The sequence below is a fragment of the Eleutherodactylus coqui genome, chromosome 8, assembly GCF_035609145.1.
Source record: "Eleutherodactylus coqui strain aEleCoq1 chromosome 8, aEleCoq1.hap1, whole genome shotgun sequence".
NCBI classification, from domain to species: domain Eukaryota; kingdom Metazoa; phylum Chordata; class Amphibia; order Anura; family Eleutherodactylidae; genus Eleutherodactylus; species Eleutherodactylus coqui.
Genome location: NC_089844.1, coordinates 92,486,781 through 92,513,321, shown reverse-complemented (window position 1 = coordinate 92,513,321; position 26,541 = coordinate 92,486,781). Strand labels below are relative to the sequence as shown.

The 26,541-nt window shown below is 44.2% G+C and overlaps 1 protein-coding gene across 1 annotated transcript in view; it reads right to left on the bottom strand.

Annotated features, from left to right (window-relative positions):
* Positions 1-1,900: 1,900 nt before the first annotated feature.
* Positions 1,901-26,541, bottom strand: part of STAM2 (signal transducing adaptor molecule 2) — a 44,022-nt gene continuing 19,381 nt past the window's right edge. Inside the window, exons 8-14 of the mRNA XM_066576024.1 lie at positions 24,932-25,026; positions 19,286-19,365; positions 17,083-17,170; positions 16,168-16,222; positions 14,961-15,114; positions 11,672-11,850; positions 1,901-11,593 (exon numbers count right to left, since the gene is read on the bottom strand). Coding sequence (XP_066432121.1) covers positions 11,404-11,593; positions 11,672-11,850; positions 14,961-15,114; positions 16,168-16,222; positions 17,083-17,170; positions 19,286-19,365; positions 24,932-25,026 — 841 coding nt within the window. The 3' untranslated portion in view covers positions 1,901-11,403. The remainder of the gene's footprint in view (positions 11,594-11,671; positions 11,851-14,960; positions 15,115-16,167; positions 16,223-17,082; positions 17,171-19,285; positions 19,366-24,931; positions 25,027-26,541) is intronic.

Sequence of the window (26,541 nt, the reverse complement as noted above, 5' to 3'; positions counted from 1 at the left end):
CTTTTAAAGGCCCTTTTACACAACGATTATCGCTCAAAAGCCATCTTATCAGCAATAATCGTTGGGTGTAAATGTGCCATCTTTCATTTTTCTGCTGAACGATGATTTTCAGTTCGGCATGAAATCAATCGTTCCGTAGAAGAGCTGAAAAGACGGACTGCACGCTGTGTTCTGCCCTGGGAAGCGCTGATTACAGCTGATAAGGACCCCACACTGTGTTCTGCCTGGGGAGCACTGATTACAGCTGATAAGACAGACCGAACGCTGTGTTCTGCCCGGGAGTGCTGATAACATTATCATAGCCGTCAGCCCCATGGAAGAACAAAGGGAATTTATTCAGAGAACAGTGGGTGGTCTGTTCCCTGAATACAGCTCCCGGCAGTTCACATGCTACTAATAAGCATTAGTGCCAAGTAGTAGTTAATACAAAATGATCACTCAAAAGCCATCTTTTGAGCGATCATTTTTGTGTGTAAATGGACCCTAATTCTCAGTCCTTCATCAAAGCATAATGAAATGGATCTGAAGAGGCATGCATATTTATACACACATACATATGACAAGGCACATCCATGTATGTGTGTATAAATACGCACGCCTCTTCGGATCCATTTCATTATGCCTTGATAGAGGACTGAGAGTAAAAGTCCAAAAGCTTGCCGTAACATCATGTATTTTTACCATTAAAAGGTATCATATCTACAAGATTACTTGGTTTTTCTTACTGGGAACAATACATGTTGCATATTACACGCGTGAACAAAAAGAGCAGAAGGCCCGTGTGGGTAAATAAGCAGCGGATATGCATGTAGCATGTGCAGTCATTGCGTATTTACGTAATTCTACTGGCTTTAGTGGGCTATTTCGTTCCGAAATACGGACCAAAATAGGACATGAGGCGATTTTCTTCACGCATGTGAAAAACGCACGTCTGACTACCCAATACAAATCACTGTGGTTTTAGCTCTCCATATTACACTTGTGAAAAATATGCACTTAATGATACATGCAGCACTTCGATGAGCTTTCTTGCGAAATGCATTGCAATCGTAGAGAAAATAGCCAACATTGCGCTCGCCCGTTTAAATTTGGCCTTAACCTGTAGGCTGCGATTATAAGTCCCATTGTGAATACAAATTTTCTTAACCCCTTAGTGACGGCCAATACACCTTTTTACTAACTTCACTAATAGGCTTTTAATTTGCATATACATCTTTTTAAAGGCGGTGGCTTGACTGGCTGACAGCCCGGCTCCTGCTCTAACTGTCAGATTCGAAGAAACTTCAGATGCTGGCAGTTTAACCCCTTACATGCCCCAATCAATAACAACTGTAGCATGTAAGCAGATGACAGGGGGAGGGGGCTCTTTCTGTCACCCAATCACAACAATCACATGCCGCAGTGATCGTTAAGGTGCCAATGGGTTTCTATGGTAGCTGGAAGCCTCACAAAGGCTTCCATGTTTGCCATGCAACTCAGTCTATTGGGTATATAAAGTAGTGCAGTGTACTATACTGGCGATCAAATGATCGCATCTTCAGACTAAAAAAAAATGAAGCAATTAAATGGGGCTGTGTCAGGGCTCGGCTGAAAGAATCTTTAGGGGCATAGCTATTGCTGAGATATCTAGTCAGTATGGGGTTAAAATGTTGTTTTTGAATTATTTTTCATTTCTTAATTCTATTCACTTTTTTTTTCCACCGTATACGTGTAGAACTCACTGAAGCGAATCAAAACACCTCACACAGCATGACAGCACGGCGGAGTCCAGAGCTACACTAACTTTTTAACCACGTGGTACGATGATTTTAATACTTCTAGTTGGCAGCACTATTGCACCACCCGATAACATTTGAGAATTCGGCAGCCGTTGATGCCGAACTACAGGAAATGCAGAATCTTGTATTAATACTTTTTATTCTTTTGCACTCAAAACAGCGACATTTTCTGTAATCATTTCTAAAAAGAAAAATACTTCAGAGTTTTTTGGCAGAACTTTTTTTTTTTAATTGGTAACAATCCTGAAAATAAATAGAACAATTTAGTATTGTGCAAGGAAGAGAGAAATAAGCAAACATCCCATGAACACCATGAAACTTTTTTTTTTTTATAATGCCATAGCAAAGAATAAAATTATTACACTATCTACATAATATCTTTCCAATAAAGTGATAAGATTACAATTAAACATTATCTTCGGCACCCCTCCCCCCCTCCATGACATCACAATGCTGCCGCGTATATACAAACTTTAAGAGTAGTCCGCTCTGTCCAAAGAGAAATGGTTTACATTAGGGTAAATATATATATATAAAATTTCACATAGACAACTGTCTATATAAGACGTGGGCAACGTACGTCTTTCGAGCTGCTGTCAAACTCCAAGTCATCAGCATGCCCTAATGCTTGAAGTTTATCAACAGCGGAGCGCCGTTCACCGCTTTGGTCTATATACACTATTTATACAAATTCTATTTATCATAAACTTATTTCAACTGCAATCAATCAACATCAATTCACTCTCAAACATGGCGCTAGGCAGGACATAACACTCCGGATCTGCGCTAGGCGTTGCTGACTTACAAAATTGCATTTACACAGAACAGCGATAAGTGAAGAAAGAATAAGAGGTGAAAGAAAAATAGTCACTTAGAAAACATCCATACGGTAAATTAAAGTGTTTTCCGGAATTCTACTACCGATGACCAATCCTTGGGATAGGTCATCACTAGTTGCTTGGTGGGGGTCCGCCTTATGGGATTCCCACTGACTGGCTGACTGAAGAGGCTGTGGTGTTTAGGTGACCTCTTCGCAGGCCTGTCACGTCACATTCATCAGTCAACATGGCCCGAGAGTAACTCAATCCCATTCAAATGAATAGGATCAAGCTGCAATACCAGGCACAGCCACTATACAATGTACAGCGCTGTGCCTGGTATGGACTGAAATGAAAGTGGTGTTCACCTGAGCACCGCTGTCACTTCAATCAGCTGATTGGTGGGGATCTCAAGCGGCGGACCGCCCACAGATCAACTATTGCTGACCAAGGACAGATCATCAGTAGTGTAGTGCTAGAAACCCCCTCTGAAGGGGCTATTGAAATAAACTACATTTCCCTTCCACGAAAGTGAGCCACTTGCTATATACCAAGGCTGCCATCTTGTTTCAAATCCCTCATTAATACAGCAGTCGCTGCCATTTGCTCGTTCACTATGGCTAGTATATTAGGGAATTGCACTACTGGCAATTTCTCAATATATTGCACATGAAGCTTAATTATAGGTAGATAGACCCCGCTTCAAAATGGAAAGCTGGTGCAGAGAAATCCCAATGCTTGTTATCTTGGTGCAGGAAGAATAGAAAGGAGAGGTGGCTACATTGGGGGGTGGGGGGTGGAAGGCAATAATGTATTTGAGTGAATAATGCATTTCCCCTAATGTAAAGCGGCTCCAGTGCTAAAGCTGCTGATAAATGCTACTACGTTTCCTGCCTACGCTTTGCAAGGGTTAAAGAGGTTGCACAGAATTAGAGCATGATCACATGTAATTCACATCGTATAAGTCACCTAAATAGGAATCTGCGTCATTGCCTATACGGCATAAAATCATTCCTGGGCACATATTTAAAACACGCGCAGGAAAAAAAAAAAAAAGTGATGTCACGTCCTAATGGGATTCCACGTTGAGTTTTTCACGTACGGAGTAGCTCAGTTGAATATGGCTAGATCCATGCCCGCAGTAATGAAAATGCGCTCCTAAAAAGGAGTTGTACTAGTTCATAAAGTTATTCCCTATCCATGATTGGTCAGAGACCAACTGCCGAAACCGCCAAGAATGGGGTCCGATCGGTCCCGAGCGAATGGAGTGAAGACCACACAGGCACGGCACCGATCCCTTCACTTCAATGACAGTGCTGGAGAATGCTGAAGGGCTTGAACTCTGATCTCCGATGCAGTCATTGAAGTGAATGGAGCGGCCACCTCCATTAGCTCGCAGACTAACTGGACCCTCTGTACCTGGGGACTAGTGGGGGTCTCAGTGGTCGGACCCCACCGATCATAATGTTATCCCTATCCTGTGGATAGGGAAAAACTTTATAAATCTGGCACAACCCCTTCAAAAAGATTTTTGACACAGACTTTATAAATTTGGGGTCTAATTTCCGCCAACGCAAAATTTCTCCCGCGTGACCATAGCCTTTAGAAAAACAAGACTGCTGACTTCCAAAAACAGCATCAAACCTGTGCGTGGGTTGTGTCTGGTATGACAGCTCAACTCCACTCAAGTAAATAGTGCTGAGCTGCAATACCACACACAACCTGTGGACTGGTGTGGTGCTGTTTTTGGAAAAAAGCAGCCATGTTTCTCCGATTCTGTACAACCCCTTTAATGAGGCCCTTCCAGAACATTCAGGTTTCCTGCAGCTTCCTATGTCACAGTTTCTATCGCTCAGCATAGTCAGAAATTTCATTAACAGAGAAAAAAAAAAGACAAAAGAGACAAAATTTGCCAGGCAGCGACATCTACATAGCAGGACTCTTATCCACCTACAGACAAGAGAGGGTAAAGTATTAAGATGGGAGGGACAGAGATTACAAGTGTTAAGTCCATCACAACATTCGCCACCATTAAAAAAAACTAAAGACATGACAATGGCGCCTGGATACAAAAGATTCCGTGCAGTAAAAACAAATGATTCTGTATCAGCAAAAAGTTTCACTTTTTGACTTGTGGGCAGATACATCACAATTCAGAAATAATCTGCTGTTAGTCCCCTTACACACGGGCCAGAGGAGGGGGCCCGGGTCCTAATAAACTTAACAGGAGACAATATTGAAGCACTTGCTTTACTGCAGTACCATCCAAAGAAGGGAGGAGCTGCCAAGTGCCCATCTAACCCCCTGAAATTACAAAATCTAACGGGCCATTTACACTGACGATTACTGCGCAAAACTTGTTTGATGCATAATAATCGTTCAGTCTAAATGCAAAAACATTGTTTACTTTTTATTATCGCTCACTTTCAAACCAGCATAAAAACCATTGCTGACTTCTCACTGCGTGTAAACACTCCCCACTTCATATAGAATGTGAAGTGCTGAGCAAGAAGCCTGCAGTGTTATCTGCCTGTCTAAACGCTGTGCACTACAACCTTAGTGGTGACGTCAGCGCCCATGTGGTCACTCGACCCGAAAGCCATCCCGCGAAACCCAGTATAAAACATCTTTTTGTGCGGTTTTGTTTCACATCTCTTGATTTTAAAGGGATTGTAACGGATTAGTGTAAGGCTCTACTATTTTCCCAGAAACAGTGCCACTTATTCCCACAGGCTGTGTCAGGTATTGCAGTTTGGTCCCATTATAGGGAGTCTGTCAGCAGTTTTGGCCATGCTATATTGAAAGCCAAGTGTCATCCTCCCTCTGTAGATGGTCATATGCAGGTTGCATGACCAAGAATTCTAGATTTTAATGCCTCTTGCATTGGCCAGGGGTTGGTCTCATCATTTATAGTTCCTCAAGCTCTCTGCACTGAACCTTCTCCAACTACTCAACTCTTGTCGTAAGCCATGGGTACAGTATCCAATCAGGAGACTGATAGAGCCGAGTGAAGAGCGCTCGTCGTACTTTAAATGATGGGACTGCCCGTGAACACATGCGAGAAAGGCAAGAGACATTCAAACCTGACATCTCGGACACGCACCATGCATGACCAACTACACAGGTATGATGACACTTGTCTGTTGCCTCGCCAATACAGTGATGGCAATTCTATGGGGTCAAAACTACTGACAGACTCCCATCAAACACGCCAAGCTCTAATACCAACCATGACCTGGGACTAAATGCAGTGGGATTTAGACAGAAACCTATAGAACAAATCATCGCCGCTCCAAGGGATGGCAGTCAACCTGTTGTGCTTGGTTATATATCCCCGAGCACCTACAAGTATATCGATGCATAGAACAGGCAGATATACTGGTCAGGATTTTAGAAAAGCTGGGCGACAACTATGACGACTATTAGCGCCTCGGCTGGATTTGATGGTTCAGCGATTAAAAGGGTTTTTCTGAGAAATACTATTAATGACCTATTCCTCAGGATAGATCATCAATAGTTCAATGACTGGGGTCCACCACTTGCGACCCTAGCCGATCGTGTGCCCGCTGTCAGAGTGCTACACCCAGGGGTACGGAGCGGGAGTTACTGTTACTGCTCTGACCCGTGTAGTGGCCGATGCTTGTAACTGCTCTCGCTGATTTTATTTAACTACCAGCACAGGCCACTAGCCAGAGGTTGGAGCAGCAGCTTCCGCTCCGTACCCTTGTGTGTAGCGGCGCTGGCAATGTGCACTCGATCAGCCTGGGTTATGAGCGGCGGACCCCAGCCGATCTATAGTATTTCCCTGGAGAACCCTTTTAATATTTACAAGCGATTTTCTTTATAGAAAATGCTCTGATTCACAGTGTGCCACGTATTAGAGATTCCAACAACAATCTATGGCAACTAAAGAGGGATGCAAGGGACAAAAATAATAATTCTGTTCAACTCCATTACCTTTCTATTATATAGGTGCTACTGAATGGCGCCAGTTAACCTGTTGGAAGTGAATGGGAGCCAAATCCGTTACTTATCCCATTGCGGGCTATAGAAATGGAGCTCAAGATGAAAATGGAGGCACAATGTGAATAATGTTAACGTCACCTCAGTCTCCATGAACTGACTACACCGAGATCAGTTGCAAATCACTGCTTAGCAATCCCCTAACACGGCTTTTCTGTAGACTCCCACCCTACACAACAGTTATAGCCAGGCCTGGTCCAATGTAAAGTATATCTCTTGAGTTTCTACTTGAGGACAGTATTGGATAGAGCTGAGGACGCTGAGCTCGAGGACCTATTAGTTTAATAGGATTTGCTATAATATTCTAGTGTAAAAAGTCCAAGAGACTTATGCCAGACGTAAGCAATGAATCTGGCTTGCCCCTCCCACATTGAGCTGTCAATCATTCGATGTGGGTGGAGACAAAACCCGTTCAGGGCCTTTTACACGGCCCAACAAATCGGGCAAGAATGAAAGTCTGAAAATTTGTCTCCCCGATCATCAGGCCATGTAAAATGGTTAATGATCGGCCGACAAATGAACAAACGAGCGTTCATTAGCTGATCGTCTCGTTTAGGCAAGCATAAAAATGGTCAATGATTGCCTGCACATCCCTATGGAGACAAGCGATTGTATTAAAGGGGTTGTCTTAAAATAGCAAACAGAGCAGTACTTACCCGCCTCTGCCACAGGGAGCCAGCTATGTTGCCCTGCCAACTTTAGGTGATTGATGTGGAAGATATCAGAAGTCACCTGACAATGGCAGCCAATCTCTCTCCTGGCATCAGCGCTCACATCCTGGGCGGCAGGAGTTCAGAATAGAGACGCTGCAGCCATCAGGCAATTTCCAATAACATCACCTTCCACAACAATCACCGAGATGACGGTGGAGCAACAGACGTTTCCCCGCAGCAGAGAACGGGTATGTTCTGCTCTTTTGGTTATTTTTAAGACATTTGGAGCCAAATGTTGTCAAGTAATGGGAACCCCTTAAATAACTGTAGGTCCTCATGGGGCCAACAATCTTCTTGTGTACATGGAGTGAATGAGTGCAGAATGACATGCTCATTGTCTGTAAGCCCTCATTACCATTGGCAGTAGTCGACAAATGGCTGTGGTGCAGCTGGCATGCTGCACCAATGTGGCCGACAACCCCGCTGGTGTTGCAGGTCCACGCAGCTGGTTAATGATTAAGTCTTCACTTGCTGTAAGTTGTTAATGGCCGTGTGGTTCGCCATAAATTGTGCGACCATTAACACCACATCGTTAGTGAACAATTAAATCACTTGCTAGGTGCACAAACCTGCATCACCAGCCGTGCGGCGACCACTATATGCATCTCTGAGCTCAGCTGTCCCAGTTGCACCCAATGTTGTCCTTGGTTGGGCCACCATAGAAAAGCTGACATACTTTATTACTGTCTTACAAGTCGTGTTATGAGCCTTATTTTCTTTCCCTTAAATCCCATTTTCCTCTCATTTGTCTTATGTTTCCCACTTCGTTATTCAACAAAATTCTCAACTCGTAGTTGTGAGTCATTAAATGGAAACAGACCTTGAATAAGCAAAGTGGTTTCTTCACTCAGTTCTTGTGTTTCTCGCATTTTTTCGTCCACCTCGTTGTGCAGATTAATTCTATCCCTATAAAATATCTAAAAATGCTTCACCGTCCCGTTCAACTATCAAATTTGGGAATGTGAATTCTGACACAATAGATCCGGTGCTTATAGGATATGATCGCAGTGGGGATGTCGCCATTTCATGTGACTGCAAAAAAGCCAACATCGTTCGATTTATTGCAGTGATTGCAAATCGCACGCAACTTTGCTGCCGTTGCGAGATCACATTGCAGAGTCTCTTTTGGAGAACCAGTTGTCAAAGATAAGAAAAAAAAGGGCTGTTCTAGTTTCATAGAAGTGCCACTCGCTTGGCTGTGTCTGGCAGTGCACTTTATCAGGCTAAGGCAACTTTTGGTCACATGACCAAGGATCACTGTCGGGATACTTTTACACACCTTGTATACATAAAGCGCCAGGCAGTCGTCCCAGCAATTATCACTCTGAATGACGGCAGAGCACGCCAGAGATCTTTTGGCCGACGACTGCCTGTTTTCACGGCTGACGGACACTTTGTTTTTAGGTAAGCTGAAAACCAAGCGACTGACAAGTGATTGATTCTCACTCACTTGCCCTGTCAAGCCCAATCATTTGAGCGACTGGCAGCCCATGTAAAAGTACCCTAACCCTGCGACTTTGCGCGGTCACTGAAGTTAAAGGAGTTACGGTGCGAGTTGCAAGCAGATGCTACCTGCAAAATGACTTTCATAAATAGAGAATGTGTTGATACAAAGTTGCACCTACTCTTCAAGTGCTAACTGGGGGATAGGGAGGGGACACTGTTTAATGTGCTAACTAGCAGGAGATTTTCCTGTTTAACAGGTAAGGTGTCATGTGAACTTCTTAGTACCTGGCTAAATGGCGCAGAGGCTCACAGAGGGAGGGGTGTGTGTATATATTCATATATATTCTAGGCTACATCCAAGCCCTCCGACTTGCACTTTGTCTCTGTATGAGCACAACTGACCCCACTAGTTCTGCCGTATTCGGTCATCTGTCCTAGCAACAGTTCCCCTTTAAAAATGTAAGCGAGATATTTTTCCGTACTATAACGCAAAGAATAAGACTTCACGGGATACACGTTACCATTGTTTTAAAACACAGGGTAAATTACGGCAGAAGAATTAGAACCGGTTACCTCTTAGGCTTTACACTGCGGTACATAAAAGCTCGGCTATTTTTAAATCGTCTTAATTGAACCAGTTGGCAAAATTCTGCTCTGTTAATCACTACGTAACCTTTTGCAGCTGGAGCCGTTCAGTAGAAGGCGGTGTTACTTCAACCTAATAGTCGCAGGAAGTGCTGCTACTCGCAAATGGATGCGCCACAGTGCCTCTTCTCCGGCGGGAGAACGCACACCGTACGGGCTGTCGGAATCTCAGACGCGGTCATGGTCGGTTCTACGAAACAATATTCTGATCTACTATGTATAAAAACTAATTTTTGCAGAGCTGTGAACTTAAAGGACATCAGTCGCTCCATTTACTGTATGAATCTAATCCCAATGTACGCTGGGCTAACTACAGATTGTTTTTAGGGCCCTTTTACACGGAACGATTAGAGTTCAGATAGCGGGAATAATCGTTCAATATAAAGGTCTGCACGATCTGAACGAAGGAGGATCATTTATTCGCTTATCGTTCAGATCGTGCCTGTGTAAACCAGCAGTCATTCATCTATGAATGACTGTGGATGGAGGCGAGCAGCCGTAAGAGAATTCCTACCCGCGCCACCTCCATTCACTAAAGCACAGGAGCAATTATCACTGGGACGACTGTGGGCGCTTCTATGTCCCGTGTAAAAAGGCCCTTACGTTCCTGCAAGCTTTCACAATTGCAAAAATTGACTTTTGCAGCTTCCCACACTTTATGTAGATTGCTGTGGAACTAGAGGGTTCCAAGACTGAAGTCGTCTGGGCTCTCCCCTGCCATACTTGCAAGCAAGCATGCCCCCTACCCTGATGATTCCCATTTCCACGCATCTGAGCTGACGCCACACTTCCAGTTTCAGCACATGCATGTGACATCATTGCGGCTACAGAGAGATGACCAGATGCTGCTGTGCATGCGGCAAAGCCGGAGGTGCGGCGCCGATACGTCAAAACAGCACTCATCAGAGTAGGGAGTGTGAAAGCACCCAGACAACGATGGCTGTTCCAGAGATTTGCACACTGTGCGAGAAGCAGCAGAAGTCCAATTTTTCGTGACTGAAAGTACACAGAAAAGTAAGAACTGTACAATTCCTGTCCCATGTGGTTTGCACAGCACATATTGGGATTAGTTTCATATAGTAAATGTAAGTGACGGACTTCCTGTAATTCCCGCTTCCTCTTTAAACAACATGTCACAGTTTAAATCTACAGAGCAAGTCAAGTAACTTTGCAAATACTTTGTATTATTTATTTTGAACTGATTCCAAGTTTCATCATGACTTCCCCCATCATGTCTTTCAATTATATACTGGTTGCCGTTAGAAACAGACAACGATTTAAACAGTACTATGTAGTCAGCTCCCACAATGCACTGCTCCTGGAGGACAAGAAAACATCAAAATTAAAATATTACTTTGAACAAAACATCAACAAATGATCATTACACCAAGTGTAAAGCAACGCATTTGCAAAGTTACCCTAAACAACCCTCCGGTCCTGGAACAAAATTTGTCCCAGGACCAGAGGGGCTGGGGTATTATTACCTGACAAACTCTGTATGCTGGATTCCCGGCTCCTCTTCAGTCTTCCAAGATGGCTGCAGCCCGTTTCTAATTACTGATTGCACCCTGCATTGGGTTAGTGTGTTTTAGACCACCGATACACTATACCTGCTCTGACTGGCCAGTGTTCATGTGAGCAGCGCTGACTAATGTTATAGCAGTGTGAAGCGATTTAGACTGTCGATATACAATGTACACCAGGCAGGAAGAGGAGAATTGGGGCCATCTCGGAAGACTGAAGAAGGACCCGGATCCATGGCAGAACGCCGCAAGAGGAGTTAGTCAGGCAATATTACTCCCCTCCTCGGATCATGGGACAATTTGTGCCCCTGGGACCGGAGGGTCGCTTTCCTAACTTTTTGTGTAGGACAAAACTGTGGAATGTTGCAAAGTGTTGTTTGAAAGTAGAGTTTTCCTTTAAGAGAGACTTGTGACTTATACACACAAAGACGTACAGAGGTCTTTAAGGGTTACAGTCTCAGAGCAGGGGCTGCTGGTAGTAATTTGGGGCTTGTTGAGGGATAGAGTGTAAAGGGGCAGCCATTGCGTAAGCAGGTCCTGGAGGCAAAGACGACGTAGTGTTCTGATAGACAGACATATCGGCAGACATTCCCATTGGCTGGCCGTAATTTGAATATGGAGGGTTTGAAGCTGCATCATGTCCGGTGCTGCAAAAAAAGGAAGAAGGTTTTGATAAGAGATATTAAACCGATGTCGGCAGCTATACATGCCAGACAATAGATTACCTCAAATATGGCGTTTGAGCTGCCTGGGTGGTCACTGTTGAGTTGATGTTTGGTGGTAGAGATCTCAGGGGACCGATCTGATCAGGGTTCATGCTGTATCCTTGAGAGAGTGTTGGAGGATGCACTTGGGGTATTCCATGCACCATGTAGCTTCCACCCTGAGGCTGGCCGGGATAAACCTAGAAAGAAGACATGAATTACACACAAGACATTAGTCTTACCATCTTTACCAATCCCTGCAGGTGTGTTTTTGCCATTGACATCAACAAGCTTAGATTAGAACTCAGATACCGTTTTGTGTCTACAGCTTCTATGCTGAGACAGGCATTTTCATGGTTCCAAATTACAGACAAGCACTGCATGACGGCTGATCCTACAGTCCCGCGTTAAACTATAGTCTAAACTACAGACAGGAGGCAGATGACGTAAGACATGACTGCAGGATCAGACTATACAGGTTTGTTATCACACATATCTCTGTGTAGGCGCTTTATACATAAAACAGCAGAAAACTTTTAATCAAGATTACTTCAACCCCTGAAGGACGTGGCCCTTTTTCCCCCAATGTTTTTATGAAGTACATGCTGCAACAAAAATGATATGATAACCTTATTCTGCGGGTCGGTATAATTTTCAGTTTTGCTGTACCACTTAGAAAAAAAATTATATTTACATTTTCTTCACCATCTTCTGACCGCCATAATTTTTTTTTAGTCCCTCCCTCGATGCAGTTATGTGAGGGCTTGTGCTTATTTTTTTGCGAAACGCCCTGTAGTTTCTACTGGTACCATTTTGAAGTATATACGACTTTTTGATTGCTTTTTATTAAATGTTTTCTTTGAGACAGAGTGACCAAAAAAAAGCGCAATTCTGGCATTGTGCTTTTTTTCTGACAATGTTCACAGTATGGGCTAAAAAAAAAGTGTTATTTTGATGGACAGGCCTTTTATGGATGTGGCGATACCAAATATTTTGTTTTGAGTCTAATAGGATGATGAGTTTTACTTTTTTGTTTTTTAAGCTCCTGCAGGGGACTTGTGATTGTTTGATAGCCGTGCAGTACTTACAGGCCCATCCTAATAGACACAAATACACGGCAGTCTTGTGTGGCCTTCAGAAGCCCCTGGGCTACTATGACAACCAAATAGCACTTTATGATCTCATCATGGAGGGGCCGTTCAGGACCCCCAAACTCCGATCAGGGCATTTTACTTCTGCTGTCAGAATTGACCATTCATTGCTGCTTACACAGAGCGATGTGCTGATGACAAGAGATGCTTCTCACTGTCGCATAATAGATGCAATCATCTAACAAACTAGCATTTGCTTCTTAGTTGGGCGCTTAGCGATACCTTCACACGAGCAGTTGATCTGGTGAATGAACATTCACGTTTGATCATCCATCCGTATAAAAATTAAAAAAAAACGCCTTTTCGTGTTTTATCAGATATATTACGGCAATATAAAAAAAATGCAAAAATGCCTACTATTAAAAAGCTTTAAAACACGCACTGTGATATCATCACTGACACCATGATAGCGCAGCAGATATTACAGGGTGGGTGGGATAGGAAGGGGTCTCAAGCTGTGACATGAAGAGGGCTGCCTGCAAGGATAAGGCTGGAGGTATGGAACCAAAGACGTCAACCAGGTAACTTATAAATAGCGGGATAAAATCATTTGGCGAGAACCTGTAGGAGGTATTCCTCAGCCCCCTCAGTCCAAACTTGTGAACAAAGGGTCTCTCGTTAACAAGCGGTGCCCTCTGAAGTCGGGGTCATAGGTCGGTATGAAAAACCGGTTACAGAGAAACAGGATCAAAGCAGACGCTTCCCAGAGACATCATCCTGCCAGGTGTATGAAAAGATCACAATCCAATTTACTGCTGCTCTCAGACAAGTGCCGACCTTCATTATTCAAAGAGCTTCTGACTTACACGGGTCAACTATTCTGAGGCTTGCGTAAGCATTCCTGGGTAGGGGAGATTTTGATCCTGCTTGCAAATGAATGAGAAGTGTTCTAAATTAGTTATGATAGGGTTTTTCTTTTTGCTTTGTGTTAAATCAGAGCCGTCATCTGGATAAGCAGCCCCATGTATATCACTGAAAAACAGGTCCGTTCTATTAGTGGCGAAAGCAATTGACTGCAAGAACAGCCCCCTATTCAGATGCAATCACTAAAAAGTAGGGACACGCCAAACGATTCTGCTGGGAACCAAATCCTGTAACGAGGGATTATGCCAAACCCTGAAGTGAATCTTGAGCATAATTTGCATGTTAACATTAAGCAGAAGGGAGCTCAATTAAATTATTTTTAGCTCTGGAAAATAATTCTGCTTCCAAAGTGTTCATTTTGCAAGGAAATTAAGGTTTGTGTTATGCCTTGCAAGATATCTACAGGCGGGCGCACCATGTTCGGGGCTCACACTGCATTGTGGATGCTGCATATAACACAATCGGTTGTATCTTTAAAGTGGTACTCCCGTCTCAGCCCATTATGGCAGTGATGGAAATACTCCACTGTATAGTGGCTGGGGGGATAAAAACAGTCAAGTGGGCCGTGCCGTTTATCTAACTCCCTATGGGGACGATAGAAACAGTGTAGCTCAGTGGGCTATACAGTTTTGCGTAGACATGGCCAACATTTGAACAATGAACGATAATTAATTTGCTTATAGCCGTCTATTTTATGAAGGCATAAAAACATGACAATAGGTCCGTATAAACAGGCAGTCGTTCATGTATGGACTGCCTGTTCACTCTGAATGGAGTCAGGCAGCCGTAAGAGATCTCCGGAGCACTCTGCTTCCATTTGATGAGCAATTATTGCTCCTGTGTGAAAGCACAGAAACGATAATCGTTGGGACAGAAGTCGGGCACTTAAGCGCCAAAAAGTCATCGCATGGTAACAAACCCTAATCCAGCAAGTCAGATGAAAATATCTTATCTTAGGGGTGTTTTACACAAGTAGATTCATCGTTTGAACGAGCCAAGATACATTGTTGGGTCGCTCAAACGAGAAATCGCTCAGTCTTTCACATTCACTGTATGAGTGAATGAACGAGCGCTGTTTAAACCGAATGATAAGCGAACGAGCCAACAATGGCTTTATGCTGCATAAGATGAACGGGCGAAAAGCGAACGTTTTTCGTTCACCCGCTGGCCCTCACTTAGACTGAACGATTATTGTGCACTTTCGCTCTCTTTTGAATGATAATCGTTCCATCTTAAAAAGCAACCATAGTCTCCAAATTACAGCAAAACAAAGCAAGTCTGAAAGATGCCCAAACCTGCATGGTGACCCCAAGAGACGTTGGAGGGTAATGGGTCTGTGGAGGCGGCTTGCTGTACATAGAATACATCGGAGTTTCATTCACGAGTTTATTGTAGAGCTCTAAAGCTTCCAGCACCTTCACATTCAGCTCAGACAACTCTGAATGTTTCCTGCAGAGACAATAGGAGGGAACATCTAACTGCAAAGACAACTAAAACACAAGACAACAAACACAGCAGATAATGACCTAAACACAAAGCCTCTCAGTGTGTGCTCCGGAGCAATAGAAGTGCAAGCAGGATGTCCGTGAAATACTGATGTAGTGTAACCGCTGATGTGCGGACCAGCCGAAGGATTGTCTATAGTGGGTAGCTGCCACTTTATAATATCTGGCTTTGTGCCTCCTGAACTGGCATCTCCCTTCAGTATACATGCACCAAATCAACATATACTACTACGACTGAACATACTACTACTGATTGTGTGTAAGTAATGATCTAATTTAGATTTAATAGAACCATAGGAACAGCCATGTTACTTGTAATACAGACCCTAATCGGCGACTGTATCACAGTTATCTAAGTGACACAATGCCTAAATGTCATTTCTCACAGTGAAATATTGTGTGTACATATGCACGCTGAGGACTAACCAAAGTAAAGGCCCATTTAGACAACGATTATCGCTCAAAAGATGTCTTTTGAGCAACAGTTGAGCGATAATTATTGTGTCGTTTACATTGCAACATGATCGCTCAAACGTTGAGCGATTACCTTGCGCTCCGGAGGATGCAGAGAACAAGTGGGGTGCCACTAGTTCTCTGCATCCAGCTGTTCTCCGCTGGGAGCGCCCGGCTGTCATACAGCCGAGCGCTCCCGGCGGAGGATGCAGAGGACAAGCAAGGTGTCCCCACTTGTCTTCTGCATCCAGCTGTTTTCTGCATGGAGCGCCCGGGTGTTATACAGCCGAGCGCTCCGTGCGGCTTATGAAGAACACAGCTGTCCAGCTGTGTTCTTCATACCCAGCCTGTCATCAGGGAGCGGTTACAGCTGAAACAATAGTATCAGCTGTATCCTGCTGTGAATCCCTGATAAGACTCATGTTGTCTTTCAGAACAACATGAACAACTGTAACTGCTTAATGAATAAATTAGCACAGTAGGATAAGCAATATTGTTGCCATTGTTCATTATATGCAAATTTGTGCTGAGTTTTAGGACTCACCTGTCAATCTCCTCTAACTTCTCATCAATCATCGGGCCCATTTGTTGACAGACGTCTATAGAAGAAAAAAAAATGCCAAAACATAGAGTATACCCCCATTCCAATAATCAACAATTATCGGCATTTTTAATGTTAAAGCGATCTTCCGAGCTTGAAACAAAATTTTCTCCTGGAACTGGAGGGGCAGTTATATTACCTGTAGTTGGTCTTCTATGCCAATGTCCCACCAATCTGCTTGCTCCAGGCCTGTTCTTGGTAGTCCAAAATGGTTGATGCATAGGTAGTGTTAGAATACAGCTGTTCTCTGCTTGGCTAATGCTACTCACATGATCAGTGCTGGCCAATCACAGAGTGGTGCACAGTATGAATTAACTAGGCTGCGAGAAAGCTGCAGCAGCTATCTTGGACGATTGGGCCCAGAACCGGCAGATTGGTGGGACAATGCCAGAGAAGAACAATAGGTATTGTATATTCCCTCCTCCTCAGAACGGTCGCTACAATAGATACAGAGTTATGAGAATGAACAGGCCATCCACTATGTGGGGTCAGAGCTATCGGCTTCCGTTCCATATACTGTGTGTTTTGCTGGGTGCTAGCAGGCGGCCGAACATCTGATGGGTCAGGGTCCTAGCTGATCAACTATTGTTGACCTATCCTAAGGACAGGTCATCAATAAAAGCAGCCTGGAAACCCCCTTTAAGTGTACAATATTTAAATACCACCATATATACTTAAATGCAACAGTTGCCTAAAAATAAGATTTAAAAAGCAAAGTCAGTCGAATGGCTAATCTTGGCTCATCTTGCCCCTGGGATATGCTACCTTTTCTTCCCTTTCAGAACATCAATGGACAACATTATCCTTTAGATCATAAAAGATAAGACAAAACAACAACATTTGGATATAATACAACACCTTCTAAGTCAAGGAGAGTGACCGAATCTGGCTTGGGGTCTGTTGGATCGATGCTCTGAAGTAAATGCAATGTTTGGTCCATTTTTTCCTGTAAAATAATGAAGAATTTGTTATTTAAATATGATTGGATTTTTCAGAATTTACAACATTGTATTGGATGTCTACCACAGCTTTAAAGAGGTTTTTCAGGGAAATACCACGGATGATCTATTCTCAGGCTAGGATACAAGTACTTCAAGAAAGCAGCGCAGGCAGGAATCTTTAAAGAGCTTCTTATAAGACCAAAATGACGCCGGTCTGCGCCATTGCAGTAATGGGACGACGCAGCTGCCACCATCTAGTTGGATGCTCCTCAGCTGATGCTTCTCTACAGCCAACCATCAGAAACTAAGGTGGGGGTGTGTATGTATAGTCGTTTATTATTGGTTAACTGTATATATAAACGTTGGGCTCTGTCACTGTGTTAGTTAGTCTGACAAAGACAGCAGGAGCGGTCGAAATGTCGCTTGCCTTGTCAGGGGAATTGCAATAAAAGAGGTCATTTTGATCAAGACGTTCTTTAAAGATTCCTGCCTGCGCTGCTTTCTTGAAGTACTTGTATCCTACTTATGAGGAAGTCCGAATCCTGGAAACAGCGTGCACTACTACGGCTCCCCTGCAATATTGAGTATAGGGTTGTGCTGCTGGCGATCTACATATAGTGCTATTCTCAGCATAGGTCATCAATAGTTGATTGGTTGGGGTCGGCCGCTCAGGATCCCAGTTGATCAGCTGATCAGACGCCCGCTGTCAGCGTCGCAACAAACAGGAGTGGAAGCTGCTGCTCTGACCTCTGTGTAGAAACTGGCGTTGAAGTGTAGCTCCCAACGAGAGCTGCACCTGCAATTACAAGCACCGACCACTACTTAGGGAATGGAGCAGCAGCTTCCTTTCTGTACCCCTGTGTGTTGTGGTGCTGATAGCTGGCGCATGATCAGCTGGGGTCCTGAGAGGCAGATCCCAGCCGCTCATCTATTGAGGACCTATGCTGAGGATAAGTCATTAATACTATTTCCCTCCTTTAATGTTCATCCAGGAGGCCTTATGATTGAAGTGATCCTCCAGGCTCCACTGACTAACAACGGCTTTACAGGGGATAACTATGTGAAGAGTGAGAACGTGTTCACTAGTTGCTTGGTACAACAGCAGGGAAGTGCGTGTTTGTTCTGCACGCACCTCCTGCAGCACACCGATTGGCTCCCGCTGCTTTTATTTATTTTTTTAAACATTTTTCCCTCTCATCTAACCCTCATTGGTTTCCGAAAACACAAATTTGTGCGAGTGATCCTCAACCTACAGTCCCTGCTGGTCTTCATAAGAACACACGCTACTAAAGGTCTCTGGCTGGTTTTGGTCTTCAAATTTATATTTGGTTCAGCGAGTGTTCACTCAATGTCTACGTGTTCGTGTGGCCAGTGGACTAGCCAACCAATCACTATGCTTTGGGGTTGAAATTTCAAATATACACTTGCCAAGAACACAGGGCGGAATCTGCTGCTGAGCGTCTTCAGCGGACGTTCCACAGTGCAAAACCCACATCAAAAACTGGACCGTTTCATGCCGACGTTGATGCGGTTATTGATGCAGAATTTGGTGCGGAATTCAGCCCCTCATATGAATGAGTGGAATCCACACCACAAATCCCATGCTATAATTGACACTCTGTGGATTCAAAATCCGCTCCGTTGGTCAAGTCATGAAGCCGATTTTCCCACAACATGTGGATGAGATTTTGAAATCTGGACTTTGTCCATGGTCACATGGGTGGATTAGCTATGGATTTTCCATGTTGATCCATGGCATTTTCCAAATCTCATTCACACGCTGCGGAAAAACTGCTTAAAATCCATTCAGAAATTGACGTGTGGTGCGGAATTTATATCTGCAGCATGTCAATTGGCTGCAGTGGATCTGCAGTGTAGACTGCGTTTGCCAATTACCTGATAATCAACTTTTTTCACTGGTGAGTTAGTAATCTGCTGTGCTTTACTTCATCTGACGTAATGGATCTTGCTGGCCTTTCATTTTACATTGCACTCCTGAGTCACAAATCACCGCTTTTCTCCCCAATCCCACCACGATACTTACACTCTCTCGCCACCTTGTTCATGCATTTTATACATTTAACGAGTCTCAAAGAGGGAAAAAAAAAGGCGAAACGTACTTCATCTATGAACACCGGCTCAGGTTCAGACTTGGTTGCTGCTTCAAGAATCTCTTCGGAAGCGGGAGAGCTGTCAGCAACTGGGAAAGAAACGTAAAATGGAGAGAACGATCAGTGACAAAGTCTACGTACACATAATACTTTACACAAGAAAACCAGAGGAGCTTCCACTCTAATGTGCCTAAGGGACCGGCCAACCATCTAGTGTGCATAGGTTCCTCCTCGACCACAGATCTCAGGGGAAAGAAAGATCAGGCATGTTAAGGTGCGTTTACACGGAGCGATCATTGCACAGCTAAAGATCAAACAATGAACGATAATTAGTTTGTTTATCGTTCGTTTCATGCAAGCCTGAAAATCATAGTTGGCTCCTTCGGTTTAAATACCGGTCGTTCGGTCGTTTTCATTGACTGGTACAGTGAAGGACTGAAGGCTACATCTGCCTGTATAAGTAGGCTGGACGAGCGAGCGCTGACATAGTTTGCTTATGCAAACGATAAGTCACTGTCTAAAAGCACCCTTAGATGTCATCATACCCAATCCTTTGTATAAATATCCTGACGTGGATCCTGTGGCAAGAAAAGACGTATCAATTGTTTCTGCAACACAAGCTTCACATCTGCGCTAAAACCCCACTCTATATACGGCGCAGATTGCCACTGAAATGAAGGAGCTGCAAAATAAACACAAATTTGCCACAGAATTGGCATTGATTCTATGTAAAATTCGCTTCTCAATACACCGTGTGAACGTTACTAATTAGGTCAGATTTCAATGGGCACTGCGGGGATGACTTAAGGCTCATTTACACGTAACGATTATTGCTCAAATTTCATTCAAACAATTGAAAATGAGCGGCAATCATTACATGTAAACGCGGGCATCGTGCAGTTTTCGATTGAACGATGATTTTAAGGTGAACTTAAAGTCCATCATTCAACTAGTGAGAGATAAAGTATCTCTTAGTAGATCGCAGGCTGTTATCTCCACGGGAGGCAGCAGATAACATTGTAACATTGCCAACAGCTGCGAAGAGAACAATGCAGCTGTGTGCACAGCTGGGCGTGTGATTAATCACATGCTGGGCTCTGCAAACAGCTCATGGAGGCCCTTTTACATGGAAATAAAGATGATAAAGTGTTAATAGCCATTAACATTTTATGCAAATAGATTGCAAAACCTTTCAATCCTTTAAAAGATTATCTTTGCATGTAAATGAGCCTTTAGACAGGATAGCTGCAACACATTTTGAGGCGGCAGGCTAGCTAACAAACAAGACATATACGCTAGGGCTAATTATCAAGGGAGGCCAATGAACAGAAGATGATATTTTCAGTTCACTAGGGATTATTGGCTTTTCTTGAGCCGATGATGAAAAAGCATCTGTGAAAATCATCATTCATACTTTTTATTGGAAACTTGTTTGTGTGAACTAGAGAAGCAAAAGCAAATTTCAGTGGACAATCAGATCCGATATGACCTCTGAGGCCTCAAGTAACCCCTGCGCACTAGTGACAGCACACGGTCTCATTATATGCCTATGTAAACATACACATAAATGCATGTTGATTTTTTTTCAAACAGACTAATGGTCACCGTGAAAAAACTTGTGGTGTGTCCTAATCCTGTCCGTTCTATGGGTGAGACATGGGACGTGCCAATGTATGCCAACATGATGCCTCTGCGTAAATTGGACAGTACATACACTTCTGCCCGTGCGCTGTCTGATGTGAGTAGCAACAAAGCCTCTCGGGCGTAACTATAACACCCAGCCAGTGTGCATCCAGCCTAAAGCTGCAGATTCTTTCATTGTCTATTGCCAACTTTTCTGTAAAGCTGCCAAAACACCTTCAACGCTGTTGTAGGAACCATTGTTTGCCCGACAGCCCTTTCCAGGCTCCCTTGTACACATGAACCGGTCGAATGCGCATGCGTTAAGGGAGGTAAGCCGCAACAAAAAACAGGTTTAGTTCCAGCTTATCTACCGGGGATCGAAAGGATTGGGGGTTGAAATTCAATGTCCCCCAAGTTGAGCGGCCCTCAAACTTCAGAGAGTGACCCGGCCCCGCTGTTATCAGCAGGTTTGGACAACTAAAGTCTCATGCGTATGGGGGGTTTAGTCTTCCAATTTTGCCCCATCATCTACCTAGTAATAAGGCAGCGATGAGTCAGAAGATGATCTAACACTACAACAGGGACATTATGTGCTGATCGGTTTCTACCCGACATGCTTTCTATTTCGGTACATGTGCGAAGTGCAGACATTTGTAGAAGTGTTCCCCCCTACAATGGGGATGGAAAGAGAAGAGGCTTCTGCTATTAGGACGCAGCACTTAAGCCGTGTGTGAGGTTTTTGTCTTTGGAAAAGCAGCTCATTAAGGAGACATCAATTAACATTTTCTGCTCAGGAAGTGGGGAAAACTGAAAACACAGCAGCCATCTGTTGGGCAATGCTCAAGCGCTTCTATTTGCATTGTCACGCAGGCTGCAGCTACTTGTGACATTTATAAAGCTGGATGCATAATACAGTAACGCTTCCTGATCAACAAAAACCACCGCTGAAGAGCAGAGGAGACGGAAGCGGCGGTGCCGCCCAGAGCGGACGGGGAGGATCCTGCTCTCAATGTAGGTCATAAAATATCATCTTAATTGTAACTAGGTAGAATTCGTCCACTTGGGGTCTGCAGGTTTTCTTAAATAAGAGTCATTATATATATGGTCGGACTCGTCTGTCTGATGTATATGTAGGGAAATCTGACAAAAGGTTCGTCGCCATAGTGCACAGCGCCTGACCCAGCCCCCATCATGGTTTTACAGAACCCTGTGGAGAGTAAGGACCAATGTTCATGGGAGGATGTGATTTGTGGAATACACACATTGGCACCCACGCGTGAGATCCGCAAATCAAACCGCCCATAGGGAAGCATTGGGCGTCCGCACTTCATTTAACACCTGCGGATTTGTTTTAATTTGATTTGCAGATGCCACGCGTGGATAATAAATCGCAGCATGCTCCATTTTACCGTGGATCATGCGCGGATGTGCTCCATTCATGTCTATGGGATCTTGCAATCCAGTGTATCCACAATTATATTTGTGGATTTACAGAGGTGGGGAAAAAGCTGGGAGGTGGAGTTGCAGATTTTTTCCATGCGAGAAAAAAAAACAAAAAAAAAAAAAAGAAACACGCAATCCGCGATCTTCTGCAAGCAATAAAAAATATCTATTTAAAGGGGTTGTCTCACGAAAGCAAGTGGGGTTATACACTTCTGTATGGCCATATTAATGCACTTTGTAATATACATCGTGCATTAAATATGAGCCATACAGAAGTTATTCACTTACCTGCTCCGTTGCTGGCGTCCCCGTCGCCATGGATCCGTCTAATTTCGGGGTCTTCTTGCTTTTTTAGACGCGCTTGCGCAGAAGGGTCTTTTCCCTTCTGGACGGTCTGGGCACGAGCGGCGTTCTGGCTCCGCCCCTTTCTACACGTCATCGCGTAGCTCCGTCCCATCACGTGTGCCGATTTCAGCCAATCAGGAGGCTGGAATCGGCAATGGAACGCACAGAGCCCATGGTGCACCATGGGAGAAAACCGCAGTGCATCCCTGGGAAAGGACCGGCGGCCATCTTGGGAGAAGAATTTTATAAGTTCATCTTTCATCACATCGGTGAGTAGCAAGCGGTTTAAAAACCGCTTTAAAATGCTATTTTATGCCGGGGGGGGGGGGTGACAGGGGGAATGGGCTAATGTAAAATTTTGATGTTTGCCGCGAGACAACCCCTTTAATGAGGTCTTGAAATACATCCACTGATAGAGGACTCCGGCCAGTCAACTACTGATGACCTATCTTGTGGAAAGTAAATCCCAGGTTTCATCGTCCAACAGTACGGGGCCCCCAACCCATTTTCACAATGAAGTCAGCAGTGAGCTCAATAGGCAACTACTATACAGATGGATTGGCCGTGCAGGTGGTGATGATAGTGAACTTCTTCCTTGGTCTCCATGTTCCTCAGACCGTAGGTCTTCCTCATACAAATGCGTTGTGGTAAGCGACGATATTTAAATCGCGGCGCTTTGCCGTGTTTTACTTTTGTTTTCGGCCGCAGCAATGCTGCAACGGACACAGGCTTTTAGCACCCCTCATCATTGAGGAGGTGCGCTAAATGCTCAAAATGTCTCTGAAAAGCACTGTGATCGAGCGGCTCCCATTGAAAACAATGGGAGTGTTATACTGTTATTTCCTCTGTGGGAGTGTTAGAAACTACGTGCCCCCCTCACCAACCCCAACCATGTATGATCTGTGGCATCCCAGAAGCCACTACATCAGTCAGTTGTGATACGCTACAACTTGCATGGCAGGAACTTGACTACAGGTTCCATGAGTGTCCAGAGGGCTAAGGCAGCCGACTGATCACTGCGAGGGTTACCTTACTTCATGTTTGATGGGACTGCCCGGTTCTCCGGCCCTTTTGGATTGTGGTCTTTCAGATTTATGAACAGGTAACATGCAACCCAGTTGTCGCATCACCTAAATTGGTGCTACTCTATTATTCCAGGCTCGTTTCCCCAGGCTAAGAAGGGTTTATTGCGTAATTTCTTAACAGCATTGCGAACTGTAATACCTCACAACTGGCGAAGCCCCTTCACAACACCTTCTGTAGTAGTTTATTCAAGAGCTGAACTATTTAATGCACATGGAAGAATTGGCGGCAGGAGATACCCTTGACTCCAGTGGAGGTGTAGACGCATGGGGGCCATGGATCTCCTTCCAGCATACGCCTGAGTTCATGAATCTATTGGGGTGATGGGATGAGACTAACCCCCCCCCCATCCTGTTCCCATATCCCATTCTCTGGTTTCTTCTCCCACCCTACTTATAGGCCCGTTTCTTCCCATCCCTCACCTCCTTCTCTTCCTATCAGTTCTATTTTCTTTTTCGATCCCCTACTATGTTCCTCTTTGTCTCGCTCTTATATCTCTGCCCCTTGTTCTTTCTTTCTTTTTACTATACCTTTCCCTCAATGTTGGTTTAACAACCACCTAAGGTAATATTAAGCAGTGTCCTGGTACTCGCGAGCCATTCTCTGAATGACCCGCGGGATACAGTCACTCGGAGTTAAAAAGTTAAGTAAACACTTCAGAAGGGATCTCAACTCTGACTTGGAATTTCTATACAAGCTGAGGACCTCTTGGACTATATGGACTCTCACCCCCTGCTTGCAGTCCTAGCTCGAGTACAAACAGCTGGTCCCTAAGCGACACTGCTACAGTTAATTGTAATTATTACTTTTGAATTCTGTATTTGTTATGATATAACAAATATATATATTAGCGCAAGTCCTTGTACCTCTTGTGTCATGCTATAGTCTGTAAGCTCTTGTGAGCAGGACTCGCACCATTACTGTTCTACATGGTTTAATACTGGATGTTCGGTCTTATTTTGGCCATTTTCCCTCCGAGTTGTAAAGATAATAACTACATAAAGATAATTTTATATATCCTGGAAAAGAGCAACTATATACCTTTACTCCGAATAACCGCAGCAAACAGTAATGAGAAGCCGATGAGCTGTCAGCCGCCGCCAGGGGTCAGCCGGCATCTCTACAGCAACAAACATCACATTTATCAACAATTTTACATACCTGCTTCAGGCTCCACATTTAAGGCCGTAGAGACAAAATTAGATGGGAACAATCCAACACCTCTGTGATTTTCTCCCTTCCACCAGTTTGTGTCACTACAAGTGAAGGTCAGATAAGAGAGATTAGTTGCGGGAACCTCTAATAACAGATTGGAAAAGAGAAAAACACACTATATCTGTCTTCTAGTAAATAAAGGAGAACTGGACACATCATCGAGACCCTTGTGGGGGCCGAGGATTCTTCTGCTTTCTGCTACTCTGTGATTTGACATATCTAAACATGCAAACACAACTCACTTGTTGTAACGCTTGGTCTGCAGCCATCCTAAGACACGGAGGACATTACGGTGGAGGAGATCAATATGTACACAAAGACACAGAAGAATCTCACTATTGTATCATAAAGAAAGATCCATCGGGTGTATTTGGCTCTATTCACACTTGCCATTGGTGGGTTTGGGGGAGGTTCAGCAAGAATTAAGAAGTTTGCAGCATTAGTTTTGCCATACAAAATACGGGGTCGGTTATTGTCTGTAGAGAAATGTTGAAAAACCGGTCTCTCAAAGTAGTGATCTCTTCCTTACAAACTACATTGCTCGAAAAACCGGTCTCTCACAGGAGTGATCGCTTCGTTACAAACTACACTGTTCAAAAATACACTTAAAGGGGTATTCTGGTAAGGGGACTTTTCTCTCAAGTTTTCACCCATCCATTGGGTGGGTTAAAACAGATAGATGACGGGGGATCCACCTGCTGGGAACCCTCACTGATCCTGAGGGGAGTGGGCGGGTGTCTCGCATGCGTGGTACCACTCCATTCATTTCACTGGAGATGATCGAAATAGCTGTGGATAGGGAATAATTTCTATTAACCAAATTATCCCTTTAAGCATCACAGTGTAACCACAAGTTACTTAAACTTCAGGGACATCAAGATGTCCAGTTAGGAATCATAAGTGAATTTAAATCAATTACACTTGCTTTGATGCAAATGAAAGTGACAACAGGAGCGCTGGAGAGGCATCCCCAAAATGGGAATGGAGAAAATTCCTCTTCTCCTTCCAGACTGATTCTTCTCTAGTTCTGTGCTTTGTTGTTGTCCTTGTCACTACTGGTAGCATGAAGCGCTACCTGCAGCCCAATCAGGTTGTATAGGTAGTCCTCCAGGATGGTGCACCCATACATGCCATCACAAGGAGGTTTGCGGTGTCCCCCAGTACAGTCTCACGAACATGGAGCAGATACCAGGACATGAGCCGTTAACACAAGGAGAGCTGGACAGGCCGTAGAAGAGCATCAACCCAGCATCAGGCCAGCAGGAGCGCAGTCAGAGCCCAACAAGATGACCTCCAACAGCTACTGGTCTGCATGTTTCGGACTGAAGTAAACGGTCAGAAACAGGCTCTATGGAGGTGGCATGAGGGCACAAGGCCCTGTAGTGGGACCAGTGCCCACAGCTCAACACTGTGCAGCGCCAGAATTGGCAGGTCAGCCATTGGAATTCCATTCTTTAACAGAACATTTAAATCTCAATGAACAAAAGAGTCAAGCTGAAAATCTTTACAGAGACGCTCATGTGCGTTTTAAGTGTTCCCTTAAATTTTTTTTTTGT